This window comes from Triturus cristatus, chromosome 3_2, assembly GCF_964204655.1.
Source record: "Triturus cristatus chromosome 3_2, aTriCri1.1, whole genome shotgun sequence".
NCBI classification, from domain to species: Eukaryota; Metazoa; Chordata; class Amphibia; order Caudata; family Salamandridae; genus Triturus; species Triturus cristatus.
Genome location: NC_140584.1, coordinates 829,179,051 through 829,206,822, shown reverse-complemented (window position 1 = coordinate 829,206,822; position 27,772 = coordinate 829,179,051). Strand labels below are relative to the sequence as shown.

Here is a 27,772-nt window from a genome sequence, read left to right as displayed (position 1 = left end):
GTTTGTGTTGTATTACGAGAACGTATACCAGTCAGAATGTACCAGATCAGTTGACGAGTGCCCTGAACTACTCGCAGACTTGTCCTGGCCGACTCTGCCACAGGAAGACAGGGAGGACATTGACCGGGACCTGGCGGTGGAGGAAGTGGAGGGGGCCATCAGAGACCTACAATCCGGAAAGGCAGCAGGCCCTAATGTGCTCCCCTCGTAACTTTTTAAATGTGTGGCAACTGATGTGGCGAAGCCTGTGTTTGAAATGTTCGCCACTGCACTGCAGGAGGGTTGCTTACCTACAGATTTGAGAATCGCCACAATAGTAGTACTCCCGAAAAAGAACAAACCCCCGGAGCACTGCTGCTCCTATCGGCCCATCTCCTTACTTAATTTTTAAACAAAAGTGCTGGCAAAGGTACTGGAAAACCAGCTTACCCTCATAATATCCACAATGGTCCACCCGGACCAAACCGGGTTTATGCCTGAGCGCAGCACCAGACTAAATCTTAGACGTCTTTAAGGGGTGATGCAAACTGCGGCAGCTAATCCAAGCGAGTCCACTGCTTTACTATCATTGGACTCCCGTATGGCGTTTGACACTATTGAATGGCCGTCTCCAGGCCGTTCTGTCTAGGCTCGGCCAGGGTCTGCGCTTTAGCGCGTGGGTTCGCCTCCTGTACCTGGATCGTAAAGCCTGTGTTCGGGTGAACGGGGTATTTTCTAGATCCTTTGCGCTCCATAGAGGCACACGCCAGGCATGTCCTCTCTCCCTCATGCTTTTCGTGTTGGCGGCGGCGCTTGAGCTGTTGGCGGCATGGATCAGAGGGGATACCATTGTGAGGGGCATAGACATGGGGAGGGATTGGCTGGAACTAATTTCGTTGTACATAATTCTCTACGTAAGCAAGCCTCGGCAAATGTTTCAAATGTAACATAATCTGACTATTCAGTACATACTCAGGTTATCAGATAAACTGGGACAAATCCCTCATTTTAAGTCTCTCTAGAGCGCTGCCTCTGCTCACTTCAGACTGCGCGGCATGACAAATTTAAATATTTGGGAATGTGGATAACACATTCTCCCGAAGAGTTCCTCCAACGGAACGTCTACACACAACTGGCGAGACTCCGCGATGACACAGCCCACTGGCGTCAACTACCCATCACTCTTATGGGCAGGGCAGTGCTATTCAAAATGATGGCCATCCCACGACTACTGTAATCTTTACAAAATACACCATATAAGATCCTGGACACCTTCTTTCGAAACATCGAAGAGGAGCAACGTAACCTGTTGTGGGGCACCGCGAATTGCGCTCTGCAAGCTTCAGCGGGGTAATATGAGAGTGGGATAGCTATGACAGATATCCGGAACTATTACCTGGATGTCCAACTCATTAATATAAATGGCTGGGTCTTTGCACCACGCTCCGAACCTGCATACCGAGTAGATCGTCAGGCTATGCGAACCACTGGGTACCTAAAGGCGTTGTATCAAGGAAAAGGGGGAATGCCAACTAACGGACAAGGAACAGTATAGGTACCTACAGTTGAGACATGCCCTGAGGTGCCACATCCCGGACGGGGAGTCACTACCCGAGTACTCCCCCTTAGTAGATCGACTGTTAGTAGACCCTATTGCTGACACGGCGATCTCCCTCACATACAGGAAATTAATGAATAACCTCCCTGATCCCCTGGGACCGCTTAGGGCAGCCTAGGAAATTGACTTGGGAATGTGAGAGTATGATGATTGACTGGAGGCAGTCCAGAGCCCCAGAGAGATCGCCATACAGGCACGATTCCGACTAATCCAACTTAGAATTCTACAGAGAGCATATTATCCCCGTACACTTCAACATAAGATTGGGAGAGCGACCACAAACCACTGTGTTAGGGGGTGCGGTGAAGCCGGCACTTTCTATCATATCATCTGGGATTGCCCCAGAATACAACGCTACTGGACGAGGGTTGCTGGGGTGATGTCGAAGGTTTTCGCATCCAGCTGGAGGCCCGTTGGCTCCTGCTCGGGATCACGGGGGATGACAGATGGCCTGCACACACACAAACATGGCCAAGGTTGGCTTCTGGGGTGGCAAAATGTAATATTGCACGACAGTGGGGGGCACGAGATCCACCAAAACTCTCCGGTTGGATACTGGACATAGACTGGTGCCGACTGACAGAAAAAGTTGTTTATAAGAGTAGAGGCTGCCCAAAAAAGTGGGAAAAGATATGGAGCCCATGGGAGAAGTATAGATCCTAGTAATGGGTGAGGGAGTGGGAACAGTGATTCGGGAGAGTTAAGGATGTGAATATTTGCAATGTGATAATCTGTTTGATGTATGTGCCCTCCACCACATTTGTACATTGTTGCTTTCTCTGAAGCGGAGGCTGTGTTAAACATCACTGTCTGATGATCACTGTGTATCTGGATGGATTGACTTGTTGAATAAATAAAAAGAATTAAAATAAATAAAATTAAATTAAAACATACATGGATTGATGAATAGATGCATGAGTGCAAAAATGAGTGAAATACTGCATGCATGATGACTCATTGAGCGTTTAAATCCATCAATGGCAGAAGAGGCACTTCCATTCATAAGCCAGACATATTAGCATTTCCAGTGCTTACTTCTTCGTTGGCCAAGGTCAAATGTAGGGACCGTGGTAGGGGTGTAGCTGTTTGTAGCTCTGAGGATGCTGTGCACTGTAACGAAGGCTGTATGCAGCGTGGGACAGTCCTATAGGGCCATCAGGCAGTGCCGGATAGGCTGGTCTGACAGACCTGTGTGAGGGACTTTTTTTTGCAGTTTGTAGGCCTGTTTTATGGCCAAGTGGACTTGTTTTTACTGTTGATTTACCTGATATGATAAACAACCATGCCTGCAGCAAACATAAATACATGCAGAATCTTATACCTTGCAATGCAACATAGACATACATTGTGTCTTGACAAGTTTAAAACGGGCCGGATTTGCAGGCGTGGGCCGCTTTCAGCTATCTGCCTCGCTAACAGTGAGACGCTTGAATGTTGGTGCCGGGCCAATTTTTTTGGTTCCAGTCCCGCCCTTGCTGTATTTCACCAGCTTAACTGGGAAGGGGCATTTCCCTAGCTTTCATTAGGGTTCATAGCACACATCTGTGGTCCATGCCCCCCTGTCAGCTTTCTCAAGCACAAGAGACATGGCCTCGAACGGCTATTTAAGGAACAGTCTCAACATTTGAGCCGCCGGGACCGCTCAGACTCCCCCCATCGCAAGGTTACATTTCCTTCAATGTATGGCAGCCACAGGGCATCAGGGCAACCCAGACATACCAGCGGGCAAATGGACAGTCGTTGTGAAAACAGCATCTGCGTATTTGCAAACCTTCTGTAGAATAGACTTCCGAATTTCGGGTAAGAATATTGCATTTTTTAAGGACTTTTTGCCCCAAACTACCTTACCTGGTTAGTTCCATCTTTCGTCTATCGCCCTTATTCCCTACACTGTGTCAGCTGGCGCGAGCACGATGCCATTTACTCACGCCCACCCCCTCCTCCACCCCCTGGATGAACGCCCCCCCCTCACCCCCTATACCTAAGGCAGGATGGATTGTTTCTGTGTCCGCCTTTCATTTCCTCAGGAAAAAGCAAGAGAGGAACTGAGACCAGTGAGAGGCAGTGAGTCCGGGCGCGAGCACGAGGGTGTAGGTGGGTTTGCGGCCAGGAAGGAAGAAGCGAAAAAAGTAGAGTGAGAGCGTGTGGGGAGTACCGAGGTAGAGAAGGCCCAGCGAAGGGAGATAAAAAAAATGCAGACTAATGGCGGGTGGGGCATAGATTGACAATAAGTGGCATTAAGGGTGTTAAAGGGTCGGCTGGGGAGAGAGGTGCATAGACGGTGAAAGCAGAGTGGGAAGAAGCGCGAGAGGGAGACCTGAACCTGAAGGGAGGAACAAGTGAAAGGCCCATCGCGTGCCAGAGGGTCGCAGGCGGGCGGTGCCGGAGATGCATCCACAGTGAAGGCGAGTGGCCGCGGAGGAGCAGCGGATCTGAGTGGCCGTGGAGGCCGAGCGGTGTAGGAGGGCGAGGGCCCGCAGCTCGCCCCGTGAGGCCTCCCACCGTCAGTGAGGCCCAGGAGAAGATGGGGCTTGAGCCGACCCTGCTGCTGGTGCTGCTGGGCCTCAGGCTGGGACTGGCAGGGCCTACCCCGAAGCTGGATCTCAACGGGAGGAACGTGTGCCTGTCCGACGGGTATGTAACCCGAGCTGTTATACCGGTATGACGCCCGGGCTGTGCCTGCCAGATAGGCCTGGAGCAGCGTGTGTGCTGGGCACAGTCTACTGCAGGAGTATGTCTGTCAGCTGGAGGAATGTGTGTCTGGCGAGGAAGATGGCGCATGCAGCTGTGGCAGGCAGAGAACCTCGCCTGGGAGAATGCCTGTCTGACTGGGAACCTTACAAGGAAAAAGGTGTGCATGTCACTGATAGGGACCCCAGACAGACAGACGTGTGTGTTCGAGATGCAGCCACCATGGGTCAGAACCTTGGGTCGATAGAGGTTGTACTCCTCACAGTGAAGGTGTTCCCCAGCCTTACTTCCCATGAAAGGGCCCTCCAGTGTAGAGAAAAACACACATTGCTCCTTACCCAGTCTCGCATATCTAGCAGTCACCATCAATACGCATTCTAGAATGTTGCTTGGTTGGACACCATCACCAGGGCGTTCCAGGGTTTGGGGGGGCCAGGGGCAGAACGGAAAAGTGTGAAGCCCCTCGAATATGCATACAACATATCACAGGAAGTGACATCATGTTAAGTGCGTCAAATGACTATAGCCCTTTGCCATTCTTGAAGCGATTTTGCAAGAAGCAACTTTCTTGCGGCAGAGAGCTGTCAAGAATAAAACCAGAAATGTAACCAGAGTAAAATAAGTACATATGTTTTAAAGTTCTGTTAAGTTGAAAAACACTGTGTTAGTCACCCTCGATGGAAAAGCTTGGCCGATATTTCTCCAAAACGTGTGCCTGTACTCCAATGTTAATTTTTTTTTACCTGATTAGTACGTTGTTATGTATCAATGTGATATGTATATGTAACTGAAAGGCAGCGGAGATCTGTGCAGGGGCAAAGGCAAATACATAGTCAACATATGTTCGGAGGTGTAGCTGGTTTGTGGACTCTTACTGCATCACACGGGTTTTTTTTAAATGATTCAACATCACATTTCCATGGTATTCATTCACTTATATGGCAATAATAATACTATAAATGTTGCATCGAGAGATTGGCTAGACATGAAATGTCTAATCAACTAATCCTCACGATGATAGTAGTCTGCGTAGATTGAACACACATTTCTACTCAGGGGTGGGCAAAAGCACCAATCCTGAAACCCAATGACAGGTGCCCTATATCTGTCTATACCAGTCTCAATAGTTTTCCCACTCTGAGAATGACAACAGCACCCAGGCAGTGTCCGAGGGATTCATTCAGCGTAAAGGAACCGTATTGGTCCACACACATCGCCTTTGCAGGTAGTCTAGGTCCAGGCATTCTTTTTCTGATGCATTTTGTTACCCTTTTTTATTTCCAAGCCTACCACCAAAATGATTTCCCGCCTGTCTTGCCTTTCAAGGTACTAATCATCTCATCCCATTTAATCCCATTCTTCGGTTTGCCTCTGCGAGGAGGCCAGAGTATCACTTCCTGCCCCTGTCCACTTAAGCAGTTCTCTTATCCAAGTGCCAAGCGAGGAGGGGAAGCTGCCCCTCCAAGACATGGCCATCCGTCGCTTGGCCAGCAGCCGGGCCACATCACCAAACCCATTCTAGGCTTCAGTCTTAAAACAAGCCCAGGAAGACTCTTTCAAGGACATTGCCACAATGTCACCCAATAGTTCCTTTAATAAGTACCCACACACCACTTCCCAGTAGTGTTTGGGATCTGGGCAACTCCAGAACATCTGTACTAAATCCACCTTAGGATTGCAACATCTGGGGCAGCAGTCTGGCACAGCCGGGAGGATCCTGTGCAGCAGCCTCAGTGTCAGATACACTCTATCAGGTTTCTTATGGGGTACACACGGAAATCTGGCATTTCTGGAACATTTTCAAGTGGTGTTCAAGTGTTTAGGAGTGAAATCCCTCCCCCTTCTCACACTCTATTTAAAGTGGAGATATCTTGCTCAGATGGCATAATTAGGCTTTTATACAGCACTGGTATAGCTGTCCTGGGGTCACCATGTGTCAACATACTTTGCAGCATGTCATGTGGGGGATGGTTCCTCATCTCCCCTGTTACAAGTGGATTTCAGGTACTGCACCAGTGAACCTGAACACTAGGAACGGACCTGCTGAGATTAGCATACCCTGCTGCAACTCCTCAAAAGTAGTGGACTTATGGTTAATGTGCAAATCTCCCAAAGTGATAAAATTAACTTCTACCCAACAAGCCACCCAGGCAATGGATTCCGACTTAGTGAGTTGTTGGTCTATCCATAACTGGGTCCCCGGGGCATATGCTTCTTTTGCGTGGCTTCTCCGCTGTGCAGTGTTCTTTAAAGAACGGACTATTCAGCTGTTTCCTAAACTGAAGCTGTGTTGGGGCTGTCCAGATGGACACAGGGATCTTGTTCCAGATCCTCAGTGCATAGAGGCACTGATTTTATTTCTTGCACATCGTTGCTATCTTCAGAAAATGTCCTGGCTGTGGGTGTGTGGAGAGCCACTGGAGATGGTGAACGTGTAACCTCAGTAAGCGGGGGTGCTGGTCATGATGGCTATGTAGATGATGCAGTTTTTGATGGTGGTGAGGGCTGCCGAGAGCAGCCTGTGGAGGTCCATAAGGATGGGATGATGTGATCATATGTCTTCAGGTCCTAAAGACGGTTGCAATTGGAGTGCTGTCTCCCCCCGGAACTGGCCTGTGAGCAAGGACCATGCAGTCCGAAACGCGTTAAGCCCTTTGGAATGGATTTGATGTCAGATGCTGTTTTTAACTGCAGTCCTAATTAAAGTGGGGTACCTACCTGTGAGTGTGTCTTCATTCGAGGGCAATCTTTTCTGTGGATTTAAAGCGGCAGGTCCAGCCGCGAAGACGCACCGCTGCAAGAACCAAGCGGGTCTGTGGCGATTTGAATATGGAAACGCTAATTGAGCGGGAGGTCCTTAATGAGTGACAATTTATGTGCAGCGTCTTCAGTAATGCTGGCCTTGAATCAACCCACTGGGGTAATGAACTTTTAAACATTTTTAGGAGCGATGGCAATACCCACAAGGGACTGATTATGATTGCAGCACTGCTATTACCACAATGCATTGCAACGCACGTGAACCCACTGGGGGCGGAATTTGATCATTATTTAAGCAGATGGTTGCAATTGGAGTGCTGTCTCTCCCTGAATTAGCCTGTGAGCAAGGACGATGCAGTCCGAAACGCGTTAGGACCTTTTTCAATGGATTTGATGTCAGATGTTGTTTTTAACTGCAGTCCTCATTAAAGTGGGGTACCAAACTGCGAGTGTGTCTTCATTCGAGGGCAACCTTTTCTATGGCTATACACATAAATATATATATCCTTTCACCTACATACAGTGATTTATCCCAATTCTGCAGCACACCTGGAAAGGGTCCAAGTGTAATTAAACAGTGCTGGGAGCTTGTCTCACTAACTGGCCCATATCCTTGGCCCTCAGAGTGCTGGATTGTGGCTGCAAGGCCCATGAGAGGGCAGTCAGCCCTCTAGGGATGCAACGTGCCCAGTTTTTATTGACATGGTCACTATGTTCATGTCTAAACCAGAAGAAAACATCGTCAAAGGAGCAAAAGCTAGTATTTTGTTCTACAGGAGAAGCAAGGCTGATCTGCTTATGGTTGTTTCTAGTCCGTGGTACATTGGCCAAAACAATGATGACGTGGAATGCTTTCTACCGCCATTACCATTGGCTAAAATATATTAAAACTTTCCAACCTTCACGTTTTTCTTCTCTGTGAAATTCCCGGATTGCAATGGATATGCCCACGTGTGGGCCCTGTGGCTCACCGGGTCGTAAGATATAATCAACACCTCACTGAAGAGGCCTAACAAGGCTGAGACCAGTCTGGGGTTGCTTGCATTTCCATTGATAGAGAACCTGACATAGCATGGCTGGACTGTTCCTATCTGAGCAGGAACAATACTGATTTGCATAAAGTTGGTCCATGAGAGTAGTTACACAGTAAATAAAAACCATCAACTGAAATGCCATCCAAGTATTGACCAATGTATGAGATTAACTCAAAGGGTCCACCCATGATGAGATAGGGAAGAGTGGCATAGAAATAGTGTCATGGGCCTAGGTGAATGCAAAGTAAATGTGTCGCCCTGTCCACCGGCTGATCAGTAAAATGCAGCTATAATTTGAGTGCATTGGGCCCTGAAAATCCCCGGGCTCTGGTGCCACTGCAACTGCTGCACTATTGATGAGAGAGGCTTCTACCCCTGAGCCTTGCAGACAAGGTCTTCTCAACACAGGACCATCGCTGCGAGGCCCAGTGGATAAGGCCGCCACCCCTGGGCCTCGCAGTGCAGGACCATGGATGAGAGGCCCAGGTAAGGGGTTCAGTGACCAGTGACGTAACACTTTTGATATAGGAATGTAAGTTGACTCCCTACTCCTGTTCACTGGCTGGACAGTAAAATACAGCCATAATTTGAGTGCCTTGGGACCATAACCCCACAGGGCCACTGTACTTGCTCCACTACTGATAGCTTCACCCCTCATAGGGGCCTCCTCTCTTGCGCCTTGCAGCACGGTCCAGTGCTGCGTGGTCCAGGGGAGGATGGGCATCTCCTGAGCCTCGCAGCTCAGAAGCATGGCTGCAAGTCCCATAGGAGAGGGGAAAGGAGAGTAACAATGGAGCCACGGGTCCTGATGCAAGCAAATTATATTTGCCTCCCGTCCACTTGATGCCCAGTTAAATACAGCCATAATTTGGGTACATTGGATCCCTAACATCCCTGAGCCCTGGTGCCACTGCTGATAGCTACACCCCAAGAGGACCCCATCCCATGGGTTTTGCAGCCATGGTCATTGACTACGAAGCCCATGATAGGGTGCCACCTCTACTGAGCCTTGCAGCGCTTGACCCTGGCTGCATGATCCAGGGGAGAGAGGGCCTCTCAGCACTGGACCATAGCAGCGATGCTCATGGAAGAGGAGCAATTAGCATAGTAAGTGACCCATGGGCCCTGGTGCAAAGTGAAAGAGTCCCCACGCACCCATCAACTGCTTACATGTGGATGTATACAGCCTTAATTTGGATGCGTTGGGCACCTACTACCCCTGGGGCCTGGTGCCACTGCACCTGCTGCACTACTAACTATGTCTATTAACTATTTATTGTGCTGCCAGTGGACAGGGGTGCAGGATGTTTTCTAGTTTTCACTCCCGTCCACTAGCTGCACTGTAATGTACAGCCAGAATGTGGGTGCCTTGGGCACGAGATACCACTGGGGCCTAAAGCCACTGCACCTGCTGCACTATTGATGGTTGTGTCCCTGATGTGGGCCCATACACATAGATAGGGCAAGGTGTTATGAGGACCCTGGGCGGTGTCCCCATTCCGCTGTGCCTCACAGCTTTGGTCTACCGCTGCAAGGCCCTGAGGGATGGGGCTCAAGCCTCGCAGCCATGACCTAGCGCTGGGAGGCCCATGTGAGGGCAACCTCGTCACCCAGGTCTTGAATCTATAACTTGGTACTTTGAGGCCCATAGCCAACTCAGCTGGGGCAAGGGGAGGGATCCTCCCCAAGGCCTCACAGCCATTGTGTAGCTCTATGAGGCCCAGGGAGCAGGGTACCACTACAGTGGGCTTTGCAGCCGAGGGCAAGCGCTATGAGGCCCTGGGGACGTATGCCCTCTTCCCTTGATACAGTAGTTATAAACCAGTGCTGCCAGGCCGAAGGGAGGGGACCGAGCAGTGGCGTAGCAAAGTCAGGTGGTACCTGGTGCGGAACATTTCTTGTCACCCCCCCTACATTGAAATTATTAAAATAAGGGGAAAAAAAGATAGTTACACATATTTTTTCCATTCTGTCACCCCCTCAGTGCCATTCCGTCACCCCCCCCTCAGTGCCATCTTGTCACCCCCCTCAGTGATGACACCCGGGGTGGCCCGCACCTCCTTCCTACGCCACTGGGAGCGAGTCATGGTATTGTGCTGCAATGCTCAGGGGAGAGGGATTCCCTGCGAGGCACACGGCCCCCTTACCTTGGGCCGCACAGCCATGGGCTAGCACTTTGAGGCTGGGGGATGAGACCCGCCTTTCGTGAGTCACCCAGCTACAACAAAGCATTGGTTTAGCACTGTGAGAGACCCAGGGAAGAGGGATCCCCTCTCCTCCCCTCGCCGTGGCATTTATGATCTAGTATGGGGAAGTCCAGAGGAGGGCCCCTTTTTCTCTCTCACTCTGCAGGGCCTCAGGGCTGAGGGGAAAGTGAACAAGCTTTTGCAATGCAATAGGTCTCGCATTTATGCAGTTTGAGCTATTGGCATTGTGAATGACAATGCCCTTTATTTATGTTTTGGTTTTCAAAACATAAATAAAAGGCATTGTCATTTACAATGCCAATTGCTTAAACCCGCGTGAATGCGAGACCTATTGCATTGCAAATGCTTGTTAACTAACTGGTCTTGCACTTTCGACCCTGAGCATCTGTTCTCCGGCAGACGCTGCATGTGAGGTCTAGAAAATGTGCTAATCTGCTTTTTGCTGCCAAGCACTTGAAGAGAAACAGAAATGCCATGTGCAAAGCTAAGAGGCCTGGCTTGTAAATTCAATATCGACTAAAATATTTTGTAAGTCTGCTACTGTGAAAAAAGGAACAAAAACATAGTTCTTTCTGTATTCAGTGCATGTATAAAGGTAAATAATGTAATGCCATGATTCATTGTATTATTCAGATGTAAAATACTCCCTCGTGCATTGCAATGCAAGCACTGCATAGGAGGCGGAATGATACAGCCACATAGCATCAAATTAGTGAAATGAACTCCTCTGGGCAGAGCCAACACCATCTCCATTTGCATTCCAAATAATTGGTAACAAAAGGTATGCAGTGAGCTGCACCATCAAGCCAGACCTACACAAGCTGGTGGGGGGGGGGGGGAGAGGTGTCGGAGAGGGGGTGAGAGTTATGAGAAGGGGAGGGTGAAGAATGCTAACTGTGGTTATTAGAGATTCTTTAGAAATCACCCAACGCAGAAGCCCCTCCCCAGTGCTTTGCTCAAAAGGCAGGCGATTGATGCTAAACACACTGGAACGGCTGATAATATTAATAACAACAACAAAGGCGACAGTATAACAGATGCTTTTTATAGCGCCCAACACTAACTGAAAGACTCCTTGGCGCTTTTATAGTTGCTAAGATTACACAATTTAAGGAACAAAAAGTTACTGCCGAACTCCGGGAGTGATTAGAAACGGCCTAAACTCCGGTTAAAACATATACCTGCACAGCTAACTCCCCGCTCCAACCACCACCGCCTCCACCTCACGCGTAATGCGGATATTTTTCTTTTAACAACAGTAAACATGCTGGCCTGTAGTTTCACTTTCCGTTGGTGCTGTCCTTCGAGAGTAACTGCCTCGACAGAGGACCAGCTGACGACTGTGTACCTTCAATAACTGCACTCATATGTTAACATTTCGGCAGGGCTCTTTCTGGGTTTCATTCTTGTAAGGTCCATGTGAGGTTAATGCAGAGTACCCGTTTCGTATGCGAATACAACAAGGACCCCCTGTTAGTTCCAATTCCTAGGACAGGGTAAAATATATTTGACAAATGACAACCTAGGCAATCATTACTGATAAAGCTGAATGTGTGTCACAAGGTCATAAAGAAAGAACTAAAGGCAACAATGAACATGAAAATAAGTGTGTATTTATTTCCTCAGTTAAAATCATTCATAAGAAACTGTATGAAAACAACAAGGTATTCTACAGATGTCTAAGTTAAAATCATGACAATCATAAAAATTGTATTATACATCAGAAAATGAACAATATTACAAAGTGACTAAATTATATTCGACGCGCGTTTCGGCGTGAGTGACGCCTTCGTCAGGACAAAGTCACTGTTCCTGTAATTAAAAGAAGGGGTATTTAAACAATAATTGAACAACTTATTCTCATGTAATGTATTTATCATTGTTGTCAATTGCAGTGTTTTAACATGACCGACACATATTTTTGTAGTTAATTTATGGTATGTCTTCATAGAGAATTAAAGTGCGTATGGTGAAATTCTGCTATCAATAAGTGATATTCATTATTGAACGAAATTCTATAAATAAAAAGAAATAGAGATGGTGGAGAAGAAAATGAATACATGTGAAAGTAGATTAGTGAATAAATAAGATACGAATAGAGAGTGATAAAGTAAATACCAAAGATTCCCATAGAAAAATGGTAAACATGTTTGAGTCCTCAACTGTGATAAGATATAGACATATATTGAATCTATATACCTGTGCTCAAAAAGGGAGCTACTGAGGAATTGGAGACTAATGATGTCTTCAAGGAATAAAAGCATCTAGTTAAGCAAACAGACAAGAGATAGTGAGGTTGGTATAGCTACATTATTATATCGAAATCAAATGATATCTTTGGGAGTTATAATATGTACCTAAAAGGTATTATGTATATACAGCCATCAATGTAGCGACATATAGGTTGGTACTAGACAGTACTTCATAGATGAGGCTAGTTGGATAAGTTCAAGGACTGTAAGATCTGAGGAAAAAAGAGAGGGGCGGGGACATAATTATTGTCTAATGGGCTGCAATGTGCGCGTCCCCTATGATTTTTATACAATTCACGAATGAAAAATACCTCTTAGGATGCAAGATCTATTTTAGTCGATAATTATTTGCAGTCGCTAGAATGGCAAACTTGTTTCATTTAGTGAGATTCTACAGGGTCAATATAACCTATAAAAAAGAGGAAAAAGGGAAAAGATGAGAAATGATAAAAAAATATAGAAGAATCATGAAATTAAATGGGTACTGAAAGTGATTTAGATTAGACATTTGTATAGCATACTGAAAAATCTCTAATCTTTAACTAATTTACATTGTACTATCGGTAAATAGAGTAACTATTAAACGGTCAAACATGAATTTGATATAATAGGATTATTTGAGTTGTCTGGATTCTATCTTAAAGCGCTATTCATGTTGTGAGCAAGTAAGTCAACATGGACAAGACCGTATAGTTAATAAGTAAAAACGTAAAAATAAGACAAATAATAGAGTATGTACTTTAAAAATGGGTACTGCTCCTGCTAAAATAGATGACCGAGGGAGCCGTATATGTATATGCGTATTTCTTTTGTGATGGCTAAGTACACAAAAGGAAATGTAAAGGGGTCGTTGTAATTACTAATGAAACAGGAAAACCTAGCATAGCCTTAATGGCATTAGTCAAACCCGCTGCATGGTGGAATGCTAACAGCTTACCTCAGAAAAGATACTTTGGATGCCGTGATGATCTCATAAAGATTCGGTGGCAGGATAGCCATTAACGGCAGGATAAAGGGTCCTTAACGCACGAACGGGTCTTTTATGTGAAGTGCCGACGATAATGTGAAGCGTGTATAATCACGTGTGAGCAGAGGACGTGAGTGCGTAGCGTGAAACGCTACTCACTTAGCTTATATTGATTGGTAGTAGAGTATGAGGTGTAAATGAACATTAGGGCATGGTATTGGCTGATATTTAATGTGCGCGAAATGAAGCAGAACTCCTGCCGTGAATGCTACGTGTGTAGCGTCAGTAAAATGCTAGCTATGTTTTCCGTGTGCTAGGCAATCTGCGTGAGATTGGAACACTACCTATGTGTAGCAAGAAAATACTATACAAATGGACATAAAGGAAAATTCTTTTCTCATGGAAAAATAGTGGCCAGGATGACTAAAGGAAAAAGAAATGAATAAAACACTAATAAACCAACGTAAATATATATGACTGTTACTGATAATAAATATATTATATTATAATGAAAAGGGAACAAATATAAATAAATAAAGAAAATATTTTATGCTGGAATGTGTTGCTATAAATAGTTATAATCCAAAGCTATATATTTCTTATAGCAAAAAAGTTTGTAATACATGGATGTATATGCCAGTACAGTTCATTTATCAAAGTTATGTGTAGTCTAAGTAAGATGTCAATTATATTTATACAATTGCATTTTCCCAGGGTAATTCACTATTCAGACCATTTTTAAATGTATTCAATGAAAAGATCCAAAATACCTCTCGTTTTTTACGGATTTTTGTACTGATATCATCATTGGAAATATTAATTTTTTCCAAAATGCACCAACGGATTTCTTCAGGTTTATGTCGCAAATCTAGGAAATGTTTCACTAGGGGAGCCATCAATTTCTTTGTTCTGATAGCTGAACGATGTTCAGCTATTCGAATGTGTATGGCTCTAGAGGTTTCACCCACATAGCCAAGTTGACAGGGACAGAGAATAAGGTATATGACATTAGATGTTTTACTGTTCCACATGTTAGTTGCTGAAATCTTGTACCCATTATGTATCAATGTATCACCTGAAATAATCAAATCGCAAGATTTACAGTTCATACATTATCTGTTCCTTTAATGGGACAGTTACCGTCTCTGGATTTCTGAATAAACGAGATTTTTGTGCTGTGGTTTTCAAATCTGGAATGTACCAGGATGTCTTTCAGATTTTTATTTCTACGGTGAGCGAAAAGAGGTTTCTCCAGTTTGTCGATACTCGTGGAATTGCAATTCAAAATATGCCAATTTGTGTTAATAATGTGCTTCACTTTGGCATTAAGGGTTGAATGTTTGGTGACACATACCAATTGTTTTTGTTCTTGTTTATGTTCCTTAATGAGGAGGCTATCTCGATCATAGAATCTCGCTCTTTTATAAGATTCTCTTATAAGTCTATGAGGATAGCCTCTTTCTAGAAATTTAGCTTTCATGATGGCAGCCTGTTTGTCAAAATCTAGAAGACTTGAACAGTTCCTTCTTACTCGCAAGAATTGTGAAAATGGAATGCTTTGTTTCTGGCTACGTGGGTGGAAACTTTGAAAATGTAGCAGTGCATTTCTCGCAGTAGGTTTTACATGAAGGTCTACTTCTAGTTGTCCTGTTCGATTGATGATATTAATGTCTAGGAATTCAACTTGGATATTGCTGCTATTGGCAGAAAATTTTAGGTGGGGGTCTGTCAGATTTAGCCATTGGGTAAATTCAGATAAAGTGTCTTCCCAACCGGTCCAGATAAAAAAGATGTCGTCAATGTATCTGGACCAGTGGGTAACAGACTCAAAAAAAGGGGCCACTTCACTAAAAATGAATTTAGATTCCCACCTAGCCATCTAGATGTTGGCTATTGACGGCGCTACTGATGCTCCCATACTAACGCCTTTTGTTTGGCTGAAAAGATGGCTACCAAATGTAAAGATGTTCTCAGTCAATATTATTTGGAGGCATTCTTTAATAAACAGTTTGGAGCAGGGTACATTAAAAGACTCTATGAACCAATCTATGGCTTCTATCGCTTCCTGTTGGGGGATATTGCTATATAGTGACTCTATGTCTAGAGTCACTAATACATCGTTATAACTGTTAAATGTCAAATGTTCTACTCTACTAATTATGTCTCTAGTATCCTGTATGTAGGATCTAATTAGAGGAACAAAAGGTCTTAATTGGTTGTCTACAAATTTTGACAGTGGTTCCGTCACTGTCCCGATAGTGGAAACTATTGGTCTATATGGGGGGTTTTCTAAATTTTTATGAATTTTGGGAACTCCGTATATGCATGCTGTTTTACCTTTTGAGGAATTTAGATAGTCATATTCTTTGGTAGTGATGTATCCTTCCTTTAGTGCAGAATCAGTTACAGTCTGTATTCTTTTTGTTATTTTGTTAATTGGATTAGTCTTAATTTTAGAGTAGAATGTGTTGTCTTCTAGCATATTAAGCATTTTATCTTTATAATCATCCGTATTTAAAACAACAATTCCTCCTCCTTTGTCACAGCACTTTATAGTAAGATGCTTATTTTGGGCTAAACTATTCATAGCAAAAACTCTTCTTTGTTGAGATTATATACAGGTTTAGGGATAAATCTCAAATTGTGTTCAAGTTGTTTGAGAACTGTTTGTTCAAAGGTGGAGACCTCTGGACCTACTTGCTCTAAGGTAGGTGTAAATGTGGAAGGTAATGCTATGGCGTTGGTATTAGAATTGTAGCTGTCTATTTGGTTATTAAATCCAAAGAATTTTTAAGTCTAATTTTCCTGAAAAAGGAAAAGATGTCTTGAAACAGTTCAAATGTGTTCGCTGAAGCATGAGAGACATATGATCGACCTTTGGAAAGAAGGTCTGTGGCTGTGGAGTCTAGTTGTGAGGATGACAGATTGAAGATGGGTATTACATTCCATTTTTCCAGTATTGACGGTTTCTCGTTTCTAATAGGTATTGGGAGTCTGGTTGGTAATGATGTCCCTGATAGCTCCCTCTGGGTTGAGATTGGGATTGAAATCTGACTCTTTGTTTGCCTCTTCGTGACCCTCGTTGGCCTAAAAAAGACTGATGGGAAGTCTTAGGATTGAAAGAGTTATATATTTCTGGTGGTTCATATTGATGTGATGGACCCTCATTTTCAGAGTCCGAAGTATCTGAAAAAGTGACAACTTTTTGTTGTCTAGATGTTCGGTCATCCATATAATGATTCTGTTTATAAAAATCTATATTAAGGTATGGGTAAGTTCTTTTTAATGTACAGTATCTTTTATCTTTGGCTAGTTTATCTGACTTTCTTTTATTTAAGTATTCTGCAAATGAAGCCAGGTCTCTGTTTGACTCTTCTAGTTTTTTAGTAGCTTCTTCTATAGTGTTATTTTTTCTGATTTTATCTTCCAGTTCATGAAGTTCAATTTTAAGAGCTGATGTTAATTATTTAGCAGTTTCAATTATGAGTATCATTAGATCTCTGGAGCAACGGTTCGCAATCATGCTCCATTTCTCGAGGAATTCTTTGTGTTGGACATATAGCCCTGGAATATTCTGGACTCGTAAACCCTGGGGAATTATACCTGCTTTTAAATATTCCAGCATAAATTTGCCATGTGCCTCCATTCTTTTAAGTTTTTTCTTGAGGTCTATTAGTTTGTTGATATCTTCATTGTCAACAGTGTTGGATTTAGAATTATTACTAAAAGAACTACTAGATCCTACCAGTAATGCAAACTCTTTATCAAAGAACCCAAATGTTTTAAGTTGGGCCATAATGTATATAGGGATGTATAGATATAGTAAGTACTAAGAGGAAAAGAAGAAAATAAATTCAGAGAACAAAGTTAACGCACAATGGAATATTTGTCATTCATAAATGAAAGCATGCCATAAGTACAGTCAAAATCTAGTATATCTAAATTGTTATGATAACAATGAAAACAGTCCCGCACAGACAGGCTGTGGGTAAATATGCGAATACAACAAGGACCCCCTGTTAGTTCCAATTCCTAGGACAGGGTAAAATATATTTGACAAATAACAACCTAGGCAATCATTACTGATAAAGCTGAATGTGTGTCACAAGGTCAAAAAGAAAGAACTAAAGGCAACAATAAACATGAAAATAAGTGTGTATTTATTATCTCAGTTAAAATCATTCATAAGAAACTGTATGAAAACAACAAGGTATTCTACAGATGTCTAAGTTAAAATTTTGGACTGTTCCCATGAGGCACAGGGTCAGACTGATTTGCATATGGCCATGTCTGAACTGGGGTGGCAGAGTGGGCTAAAAAATGGTGATGGATCAAACCCAGATCTGTTGACTGGGTGTGAGTGTTTGATTGGTTCTGATGCTCCGTCCATCACCACCCCCTTTTGTATTGCTTTGTTCGCCATAAGTTGGCAGGGTAGGCTCAGACGTGAGTCCCTTGCTCACTTTGCCACTGGATTCAAGCAAGCCTGGCTGAAGACGGCTGAAATGCCAGAAACCGGTCCTAGGAAGCTTGTTTCTGGTCCAGGAAAGGCATGGCTTGGCAGTTCGGGCTGGACTGTTCCCATGAGGCACAGGGTCAGACTGATTTGCATATGGCCATGTCTGAACTGGGGTGGCAGAGTGGGCTAAAAAATGGTGATGGATCAAACCCAGATCTGTTGACTGGGTGTGAGTGTTTGATTGGTTCTGATGCTCCGTCCATCACTACCCCCTTTTGTACTGCTTTGTTCGCCATAAGTTGGCAGGGTATGCTCAGACGTGAGTCCCTTGCTCACTTTGCCACTGTATTCAAGCAAGCCTGGCTGAAGACGGCTGAAGTGCCAGAAACCGGTCCTAGGAAGCTTGTTTCTGGTCCAGGGAAGGCATGGCTTGGCAGTTCGGGTTGGACTGTTCCCATGAGGCACAGGGTCAGACTGATTTGCATATGGCCATGTCTGAACTGGGGTGGCAGAGTGGGCTAAAAAATGGTGATGGATCAAACCCAGATCTGTTGACTGGGTGTGAGTGTTTGATTGGTTCTGATGCTCCGTCCATCACCACCCCCTTTTGTACTGCTTTGTTCGCCATAAGTTGGCAGGGTATGCTCAGACGTGAGTCCCTTGCTCACTTTGCCACTGGATTCAAGCAAGCCTGGCTGAAGACGGCTGAAATGCCAGAAACCGGTCCTAGGAAGCTTGTTTCTGGTCCAGGGAAGGCATGGCTTGGCAGTTCGGGCTGGACTGTTCCCATGAGGCACAGGGTCAGACTGATTTGCATATGGCCATGTCTGAACTGGGGTGGCAGAGTGGGCTAAAAAATGGTGATGGATCAAACCCAGATCTGTTGACTGGGTGTGAGTGTTTGATTGGTTCTGATGCTCCGTCCATCACCACCCCCTTTTGTACTGCTTTGTTCGCCATAAGTTGGCAGGGTATGCTCAGACGTGAGTCCCTTGCTCACTTTGCCACTGGATTCAAGCAAGCCTGGCTGAAGACGGCTGAAATGCCAGAAACCTGTCCTAGGAAGCTTGTTTCTGGTCCAGGGAAGTCATGGCTTGGCAGTTCGGGCTGGACTGTTCCCATGAGACACAGGGTCAGACTGATTTGCATATGGCCATGTCTGAACTGGGGTGGCAGAGTGGGCTAAAAAATGGTGATGGATTAAACCCAGATCTGTTGACTGGGTGTGAGTGTTTGATTGGCTCTGATGCTCCGTCCATCACCACCCCCTTTTGTACTGCTTTGTTCGCCATAAGTTGGCAGGGTATGCTCAGACGTGAGTCCTTTGCTCACTTTGCCACTGGATTCAAGCAAGCCTGGCTGAAGACGGCTGAAATGCCAGAAACCGGTCCTAGGAAGCTTGTTTCTGGTCCAGGGAAGGCATGGCTTGGCAGTTCGGGCTGGACTGTTCCCATGAGGCACAGGGTCAGACTGATTTGCATATGGCCATGTCTGAACTGGGGTGGCAGAGTGGGCTAAAAAATGGTGATGGATCAAACCCAGATCTGTTGACTGGGTGTGAGTGTTTGATTGGTTCTGATGCTCCGTCCATCACCACCCCCTTTTGTACTGCTTTGTTCGCCATAAGTTGGCAGGGTATGCTCAGACGTGAGTCCCTTGCTCACTTTGTCACTGGATTCAAGCAAGCCTGGCTGAAGACGGCTGAAATGCCAGAAACCGGTCCTAGGAAGCTTGTTTCTGGTCCAGGGAAGGCATGGCTTGGCAGTTCGGGCTGGACTGTTCCCATGAGGCACAGGGTCAGACTGATTTGCATATGGCCATGTCTGAACTGGGGTGGCAGAGTGGGCTAAAAAATGGTGATGGATCAAACCCAGATCTGTTGACTGGGTGTGAGTGTTTGATTGGTTCTGATGCTCCGTCCATCACCACCCCCTTTTGTACTGCTAAGTTAAAATCATGACAATCATAAAAATTGTATTATACATCAGAAAATGAACAATATTACAAAGTGACTAAATTATATTCTACGCACGTTTTGGCATGAGTGACACCTTCGTCAGGACAAAGTCACAGTTCCTGTAATTAAAAGAAGGGGTATTTAAACAATAATTTAACAACTTATTCTCATGTAATGTATTTATCATTGTTGTCAATTGCAGTGTTTTAACATGACCGACACATATTTTTGTAGTTAATTTATGGTATGTCTTCATAGAGAATTAAAGTGCGTATGGTGAAATTCTGCTATCAATAAGTGATATTCAGCATTGAACGAAATTCTATAAATAAAAAGAAGAAATAGAGATGGTGGAGAAGAAAATGAATACACGTGAAAGTAGATTCGTGAATAAAAAAGATAAGAATAGAGAGTGATAAAGTAAATACCAAAGATTCCCATAGAAAAATGGTAAACATGTTTGAGTCCTCAACTGTGATAAGATATAGACATATATTGAATCTATATACCTGTGCTCAAAAAGGGAGCTACTGAGGAATTGGAGACTAATGATGTCTTCAAGGAATAAAAGCATCTAGTTAAGCAAACAGACAAGAGATAGTGAGGTTGGTATAGCTACATTATTATATCGAAATCAAATGATATCTTTGGGAGTTATAATATGTACCTAAAAGGTATTATGTATATACAGCCATCAATGTAGCGACATATAGGTTGGTACTAGACAGTACTTCATAGATGAGGCTAGTTGGATAAGTTCAAGGACTGTAAGATCTGAGGAAAAAAGAGAGGGACGGGGACATAATTATTGTCTAATGGGCTGCAATGTGTGCGTCCTCTATGATTTTTATACAATTCACAAATGAAAAATACCTCTTAGGATGCAAGATCTATTTTAGTCGATAATTATTTGCAACACATTCTACTCTAAAATTAAGACTAATCCAATTAACAAAAAGAGTACAGACTGTAACTGATTCTGCACTAAAGGAAGGATACATCACTACCAAAGAATATGACTATCTAAATTCCTCAAAAGGTAAAACAGCATGCATATAAGGAGTTCCCAAAATTCATAAAAATTTGAAAACCCCCCATATAGACCAATAGATTCCACTATCGGGACAGTGACGGAACCACTGTCAAAATTTGTAGACAACCAATTAAGACCTTTTGTTCCTCTAATTAGATCCTACATACAGGATACTAGAGACATAATTAGTAGAGTAGAACATTTGACATTTAACAGTTATAACAATGTATTAGTGACTCTAGACATAGAGTCACTATATAGCAATATCCTCCAACAGGAAGCGATAGAAGCCATAGATTGGTTCATAGAGTCTTTTAATGTACCCTGCTCCATTTTTAATGAAGTGACCCCTTTTTTTGAGTCTGTTACCCACTGGTCCAGATACATTGACAACATCTTTTTTATCTGGACCGGTGGGGAAGACACTTTATCTGAATTTACCCAATGGCTAAATCTGACAGACCCCCACCTAAAATTTACTGCCAATAGCAGCAATATCCAAGTTGAATTCCTAGACATTAATATCATCAATCGAACAGGACAACTAGAAGTAGACCTTCATGTAAAACCTACTGCGAGAAATACACTGCTACATTTTCAAAGTTTCCACCCACTTAGCCAGAAACAAAGCATTCCATTTTCACAATTCTTGCGAGTAAGAAGGAACTGTTCAAGTCTTCTAGATTTTGACAAACAGGCTGCCATCATGAAAGCTAAATTTCTAGAAAGAGGCTATCCTCATAGACTTATAAGAGAATCTTATAAAAGAGCGAGATTCTATGATCGAGATAGCCTCCTCATTAAGGAACATAAACAAGAACAAAAACAATTGGTATGTGTCACCAAACATTCAACCCTTAATGCCAAAGTGAAGCACATTATTAACACAAATTGGCATATTTTGAATTGCAATTCCACGAGTATCGACAAACTGGAGAAACCTCTTTTCGCTCACCGTAGAAATAAAAATCTGAAAGACATCCTGGTACATTTCAGATTTGAAAACCACAGCACAAAAATCCAGTTTATTCGGAAATCCATAGACGGTAACTGTCCCATTAAAGGAACAGTTAAATGTATGAACTGTAAATATTGCGATTTGATTATTTCAGGTGATACATTGATACATAATGGGTACAAGATTTCAGCAACTAACATGTGGAACTGTAAAACATCTAAAGTCATATACCTTATTCTCTGTCCCTGTCAACTTGGCTACGTGGGTGAAACCTCTAGAGCCATACACATTCGAATAGCTGAACATCGTTCAGCTATCACCCATTTAAAACTTACCTGCAGCTCCTTGCTGTAGCTCTGGCTGCTCCTGGACCCATTTTCTCCCGCCGTCGCCTTGCTGAAATCGCGGCCGCCGAGTGGAGACAACTACACACCCCAGCCTCCCCTGCTCCGGTGGGCCAATCAGGTGACGTTATTCACGCGCCCGGAGGCGCTTTAAATTTCTGTATACCTCCCGCGTCGCGGGACAGCGCGCGGGCAGTGCCGGGCTAAGCCCGGGCAAAGGGCGGGCCCTCTGTGGCCCTCAGAGGCTCGAGGAGACTGGACTGGGCCTATCTATTTATCGATTGTGTTAAAATATCTTTTATTATTTGTATTATATTTTTCTGGTGTGCACATTCTCCTTGTGATTAGGAACCCTTCGTCACTCTCCCTCAAATATTTCATCTTCTTTTAATTTTAACATATATTTATTGTATTCTTTTGGGGTTATAGTACTTTGTTATATAAAGATGTCAGCCAAAAAACTACGGTCCGGGAGAGTAATAGGGGATAGGGTCTGTATAATGTCAAAACCCATTTCCCCTAGCAACAGATCTTCTAGTAATTTGCTACTAAAGGGTCAGTCCCTGCTGCCTCAATTTTGGGAGAAGACGGTATCTAGCAGGGGGAAAAAAGATCAGTCAGACATCCCTCCTCCTGAAGATCCCTTCCTACCGCCATCTGATAGGTCAGGAAATAATGGGGATGTTTCTTTTTATCCTAAGACTGGGCAGCAAACCAATGCGCCTGCCGTCTCTGCAGAGTTTCCCCTTGCTGACCCCATTGGAGGTCCACAATTAATGACGGACAGTAAGGGAGTTTCTCAGTTGTCAAGTATTGACCTGGAGCTCTGTGGTCGATATTTAGCTGACGGTCCTTTGAATTTACCTGAAGTGATTAAACCCCCGACTGGTGTTTCTTCCTCTGGTCTCTTTCTTTTTAGTAGTACCCCTTCTCTAAAATTGCCAGATATTTTTTCTCAGTCTAATTTTTCCATGAATCCACTGCTTAATTTATCTGACACTGGTCATAAGGGTCTACTCGGTTATGATAAAGTGGAAAAACCGATTTCTGAATCCTTGATTGCATTGGAACATCTGCTGGCATCCATCCTACAGTTATTGAGTAAATTTGTGGGAAGTTCCGATTGCATTCTGGAATCAGTCACCCAGATACTAAAAGCCTTAGTGTTAAAAGCTCCGGAAAAGGTTCCTGATGTTGTTTCTAAAGTAAGCCCTCTAGGGCATGAGTTGGGTAGTGTGCTCTTAAATGAAAATGAAAACTCAGTTCAAAATAAGCCCCCTGTAGCTCCCATTTTACCCGTATCTAATTGCGCAAAGCTTTGCGACCTTGAAATTGAAGAAGAAATCATTGAGGTTGCTGCTCCAAATCTTGAAAGAGAACTATTTTCAATCTTTTTACCTGAATCAAAGGGATCAGGGGGGGTTGAAAAGGGAAAAATTAGAAAACAAAGAAAGAATCTAGGAAAAAAGAGGAAACCAATCCGTAGATTCAGAAAGAAAAAGCAGAAACAAATCATTTTTGAGGATTCCCAGGTCTTAGACTCTAAGTTCCAAATGACGGGAGAATTAATGTGCAAGGAGGTGGTTTCCCATTCTTCTGATATCTTAAAGCTCTCAGTCCCGGGCACAGAAATTATTTCTGATTGCCCTGGGAATGGTCCCCCATCGGATGTAGGGAGATGGGCAACTCCCCTGCCCGAGGTAGAATCGCCTGGGCGGTCTGTAGCTCTTGATCCTTTTGCCCCCGTTTTTCCTGCTTTGGATGTGGGAGAGGTACGGCCCCAGCATTTGCCCTCAAAAATTCCTGAAGTCTATGTAGATACATTTACAGTAGATTTTTTACCCTTATTTGATTCAGACTTATCCCTAAATAGAGCATGGCTACTCAAATATTTTAAGGATATTGAGAGCCTAAAATTGATTCAATCTAATGATATTGATTTAGTCTCTATATTGGGAACAGCGTCCGCTCCCTTTGTTAGGGTAAAATTCTATTCTAAACTTATATTAAACCTTATTCTACAACAGGCCGAGAGTTTTCAGTGTAGGGGAATTGATGTTTTACCTGTTCTCCCCTTTGGGAGAAATTGTTTCCCTCCAAATAGACTTTATCAGCAGGGCAATGGTCAAGATACTCTCTTTTCCCTATATGATGAATTAAAGATTTCTGTTTCAAAAAATACACGCCGGGTGACTCAGGTAAAGCCAGTTTCGCTTACCCAGAATATTCCCCCAAACAATGAAAATTCTCAGTGGAATTGGTTGCCTGGGGTTTTGTCTACTAAAACTTTAGACAATCCTAAGCTTTTTCAACATCTTTAGCAATAGTTTAAAAGTAATCTCTTGGAATGCTGCTGGTATTCATAATAATGCTGAGAAATTACAGTATTTATTCTCTATGAAAGCTAGCATTATTTGCCTCCAAGAGACCTGGTGTTCTAGTAGTTTATATGCAGGAAAAGACTATTTTGTCCTCGAGGCAAGGGCATTACCTTCAAAGAAAGGGCATGCAAAAGGTGGTCTTGCGTGCCTCTTGTCAAATAGATTGAAATGGAATTTTACACATTATGTTGATCCAAAGAATCTCTTTCAGGCAGTGACCCTCTGCTCGCAATCAAGTTGGGGTACCAATACTTCATTAGTAATAATAAATGTATATATTCCCCCGGATGAATGTTTTAATATTTTATTGAAGCAAGTCTTTTCATACATTAAACAGCTAAAAGAGCTAGATCCTTCCCCCCATGTACTGTTAGTTGGCGATTTTAATTGTAAGGTTTCCAACACTAGTTTAGAGTTATTCAGAAATAAATGTAAAGAAGAAGCCTACCTTATCCCTCAGATTCTCTTCCCTAATAAAATTAAAACTAATAAAAGAGGGAAGTTGTTATTGGAAGAACTTTCTGCAACTGAGGGGATAATAGTGAATGGTAGGCTTCCCTCCGATTTTCCTGCTAACTATACTCATAGATCCCCCTTCAGTCAGTCAATCTTGGATTATGTAATTATTGACTATGATGTCTTTTCTCTAGTAAAAGATCTGGTAGTCTTACCGACATTATTTAGTGATCACAACGTGATCACTATAGATTTGTCTTTATTTGTTCCAAATTCTGACTCATGGCATCTTAATAGCGATATATTTAATTTTCATAAGAATACTGGAAGATGTTTCTGGAATTTTAAAGCCAGGAAGGGCCTGAAGTGTATTTTAGGAAAAACTATCCTAGAATTGATCTATTGGCAGGGTTCTGAACTGACTCATTTCGAGGATTTTATGAAGGAGGTTATTCGTGTTGCTAATAGATCCTCCTTTTCCAAAAAGAGGAGCTTTGTTCCCAGTTCGCTGATCCCTTTAAATAAGGCAATAAACAGGTTAGTGCGGGAACAATTTCTGTGTAGATCTACTGAATTAAAAAACAAAATATATTTGTTAAAAAGAAGGAGAAGTCGCATCAAGAAGAAACTTAAAAAGGAAAAAGAGGATTCTCTTTGGATCAGATTAAGGGAGGCGGTTGTTCATGGCAATACTAGAAAATGTTGGTCTCTCATCGGAGAGGGTTGTGGAGCTAGAGTCAGCCCTCATCCTATTCCTATTGCCGAATCATTATGGGTGTCGTTTATCTCCGCCCTTTATGCTGGGAATGGCGTAACATTTGAAGGTGAGTGCTCCTTAGAAGCTCCGAGAGATGTTGAGCTTTCTATTGAAGCCCCTTCAGAGAAAACCATTGAAATGGCTATTAAGGATATGCGTTCCTCTGGAGCTATGGGGCCCGATGAACTTCCCATTTCGATACTAAAGTTAGATCCTGTTCTATGGAGTAAAATCCTCTTTCCTTTATTTAGTGCTTGCTTTTCAAGTAAGACTGTGCCATCCTCTTGGAAGGGGAGCATTTTGGTGCCCCTGTTCAAGAAGGGCGATAGGAATAATCCAATGAACTATCGTCAGATAGCTCTCCTTGATGCTATTGGAAAAGTCTTTTCCAAATGCCTTCTAGCTTTAATCACTGATTGGGTCGAGGCGAATCAGATTTTGCCTCTTGAACAAACGGGCTTCCGCAAAGGGCATAGTACTTTGGATAACCTTACAGCCCTGCAGGTTATCCTGGACAAATACGTAAGAGTTCGGGGTGGAGGAGTCTATGCGGCTTTTATTGATTTCTCTACAGCATTCGACAAAGTGGATCGTCCTCTGCTGTGGAGAAAGCTAGCTATATTAGGTATGCCCCCTCTTCTATTAGACCTAGTACGATCTCTACATTCGGACACTTGGTGTCGAGTGTTACAGGGTGGAGAAAGGGGACTCTCGTGTGCTATTCCCTCCACTAATGGTTTAAAACAAGGTTGTCTTCTGGCTCCTCTGTTGTTCTCCCTGTATATTGCTGATCTTCCAAACTCGCTCGCATCTTGTGTTGGTATAGCCCCGGTAGTGGGGGGTTATACTATAGCCTGCCTTTTATATGCTGACGATATTTTAATTTTAGATTTAACTCCTAAAGGCTTAGCTAATCGTCTGCAGGCTTTACATGATTTTGCTGAGTCCCACTTTTTGAAGATAAATGCCTCAAAAAGTAAAATTATGTGCATCACAGGGAGGAAAAAATCCAAATCTGAGAATTATGGTTGGTCAGTAGGTGGGCAGAAATTAGAAGTGGTTAAATCATATACCTTTTTAGGAAGAATTGTTTCAGCAAACCTGAGCGAGAGGCAACACATTGATAACAACTCTCGTAAAGCCCTGTCTCAAGGCAAAAGCTTGAGTTCTCTTTATTCCGCTACAGGGAGAAGACATTTTGCTCTTTTATTAGAGGTTTATAAGGCAAAAATCCCCTCAACCCTCCTATACGGAATAGAATTGATGGATTTAAAACACTGGGGCTTCCTTCATATGATTAAAGGAAAATTATTAAGGTCTTTAACCACCCTGAATTCTGCTTGCTCTACAGCTGCTCTTAGACTAGAATTTGGTCTGCGTAGCAGTTGGGTACAGGGCCTGTCTGCATTAGTACGTTGGGTCGCCAGCCTTGCCAGAGGAGAAATGGGGACTTTGAGATCCCTTCTCAAGAGAGAATTATTGGGAAGTTTTAAAGAGCACTCTCAAATTGTTAAGAATTTCAGAAAGGCAGTGGCACTTCTTGAATTAGATGAGAGTTCTATTTTTATTATTTCTTCTTCCCAACTAAAATCTCTTTTGAAGCAGGCTTCCTGGTCTCTTTGCTTCAGGAGGGATAAAGAATCCATGATAGCTAAGAAGCGAAGTGCCCTACTGTGTAATACTTACTCTAGGAAGTTTGTTCAACCTTATGTATTTTGGAATTTAACACATGGTATTCGGAGATTTTGGTTTCTTTTGAGGCAAGATTTATTGCCGCTTAATTCCCTCTTGGCTAAATGGTATGGGTCTTCCCCCCCTATGTAATCTCTGTAATATGTCAGCACAGGATCGTACTCATGTATTGTTTATTTGTCCTGCATTACGTTTACTTTGTTTAAGGTGGTTAAAATCAATTTGTC

At 43.4% G+C, this 27,772-nt stretch overlaps 1 protein-coding gene across 2 annotated transcripts in view; it reads left to right on the top strand.

Moving 5' to 3' along the window:
• The first annotated feature begins 3,638 nt into the window (after positions 1-3,638).
• SCARF1 (scavenger receptor class F member 1) overlaps positions 3,639-27,772 on the top strand; it is a 248,643-nt gene continuing 224,509 nt past the window's right edge. For both annotated transcript variants that reach the window (XM_085649059.1, XM_085649060.1), the window contains exon 1: positions 3,639-4,231. In XM_085649059.1, the coding sequence (XP_085505185.1) occupies positions 4,122-4,231 (110 nt within the window). In that variant the 5' untranslated portion in view covers positions 3,639-4,121. The remainder of the gene's footprint in view (positions 4,232-27,772) is intronic.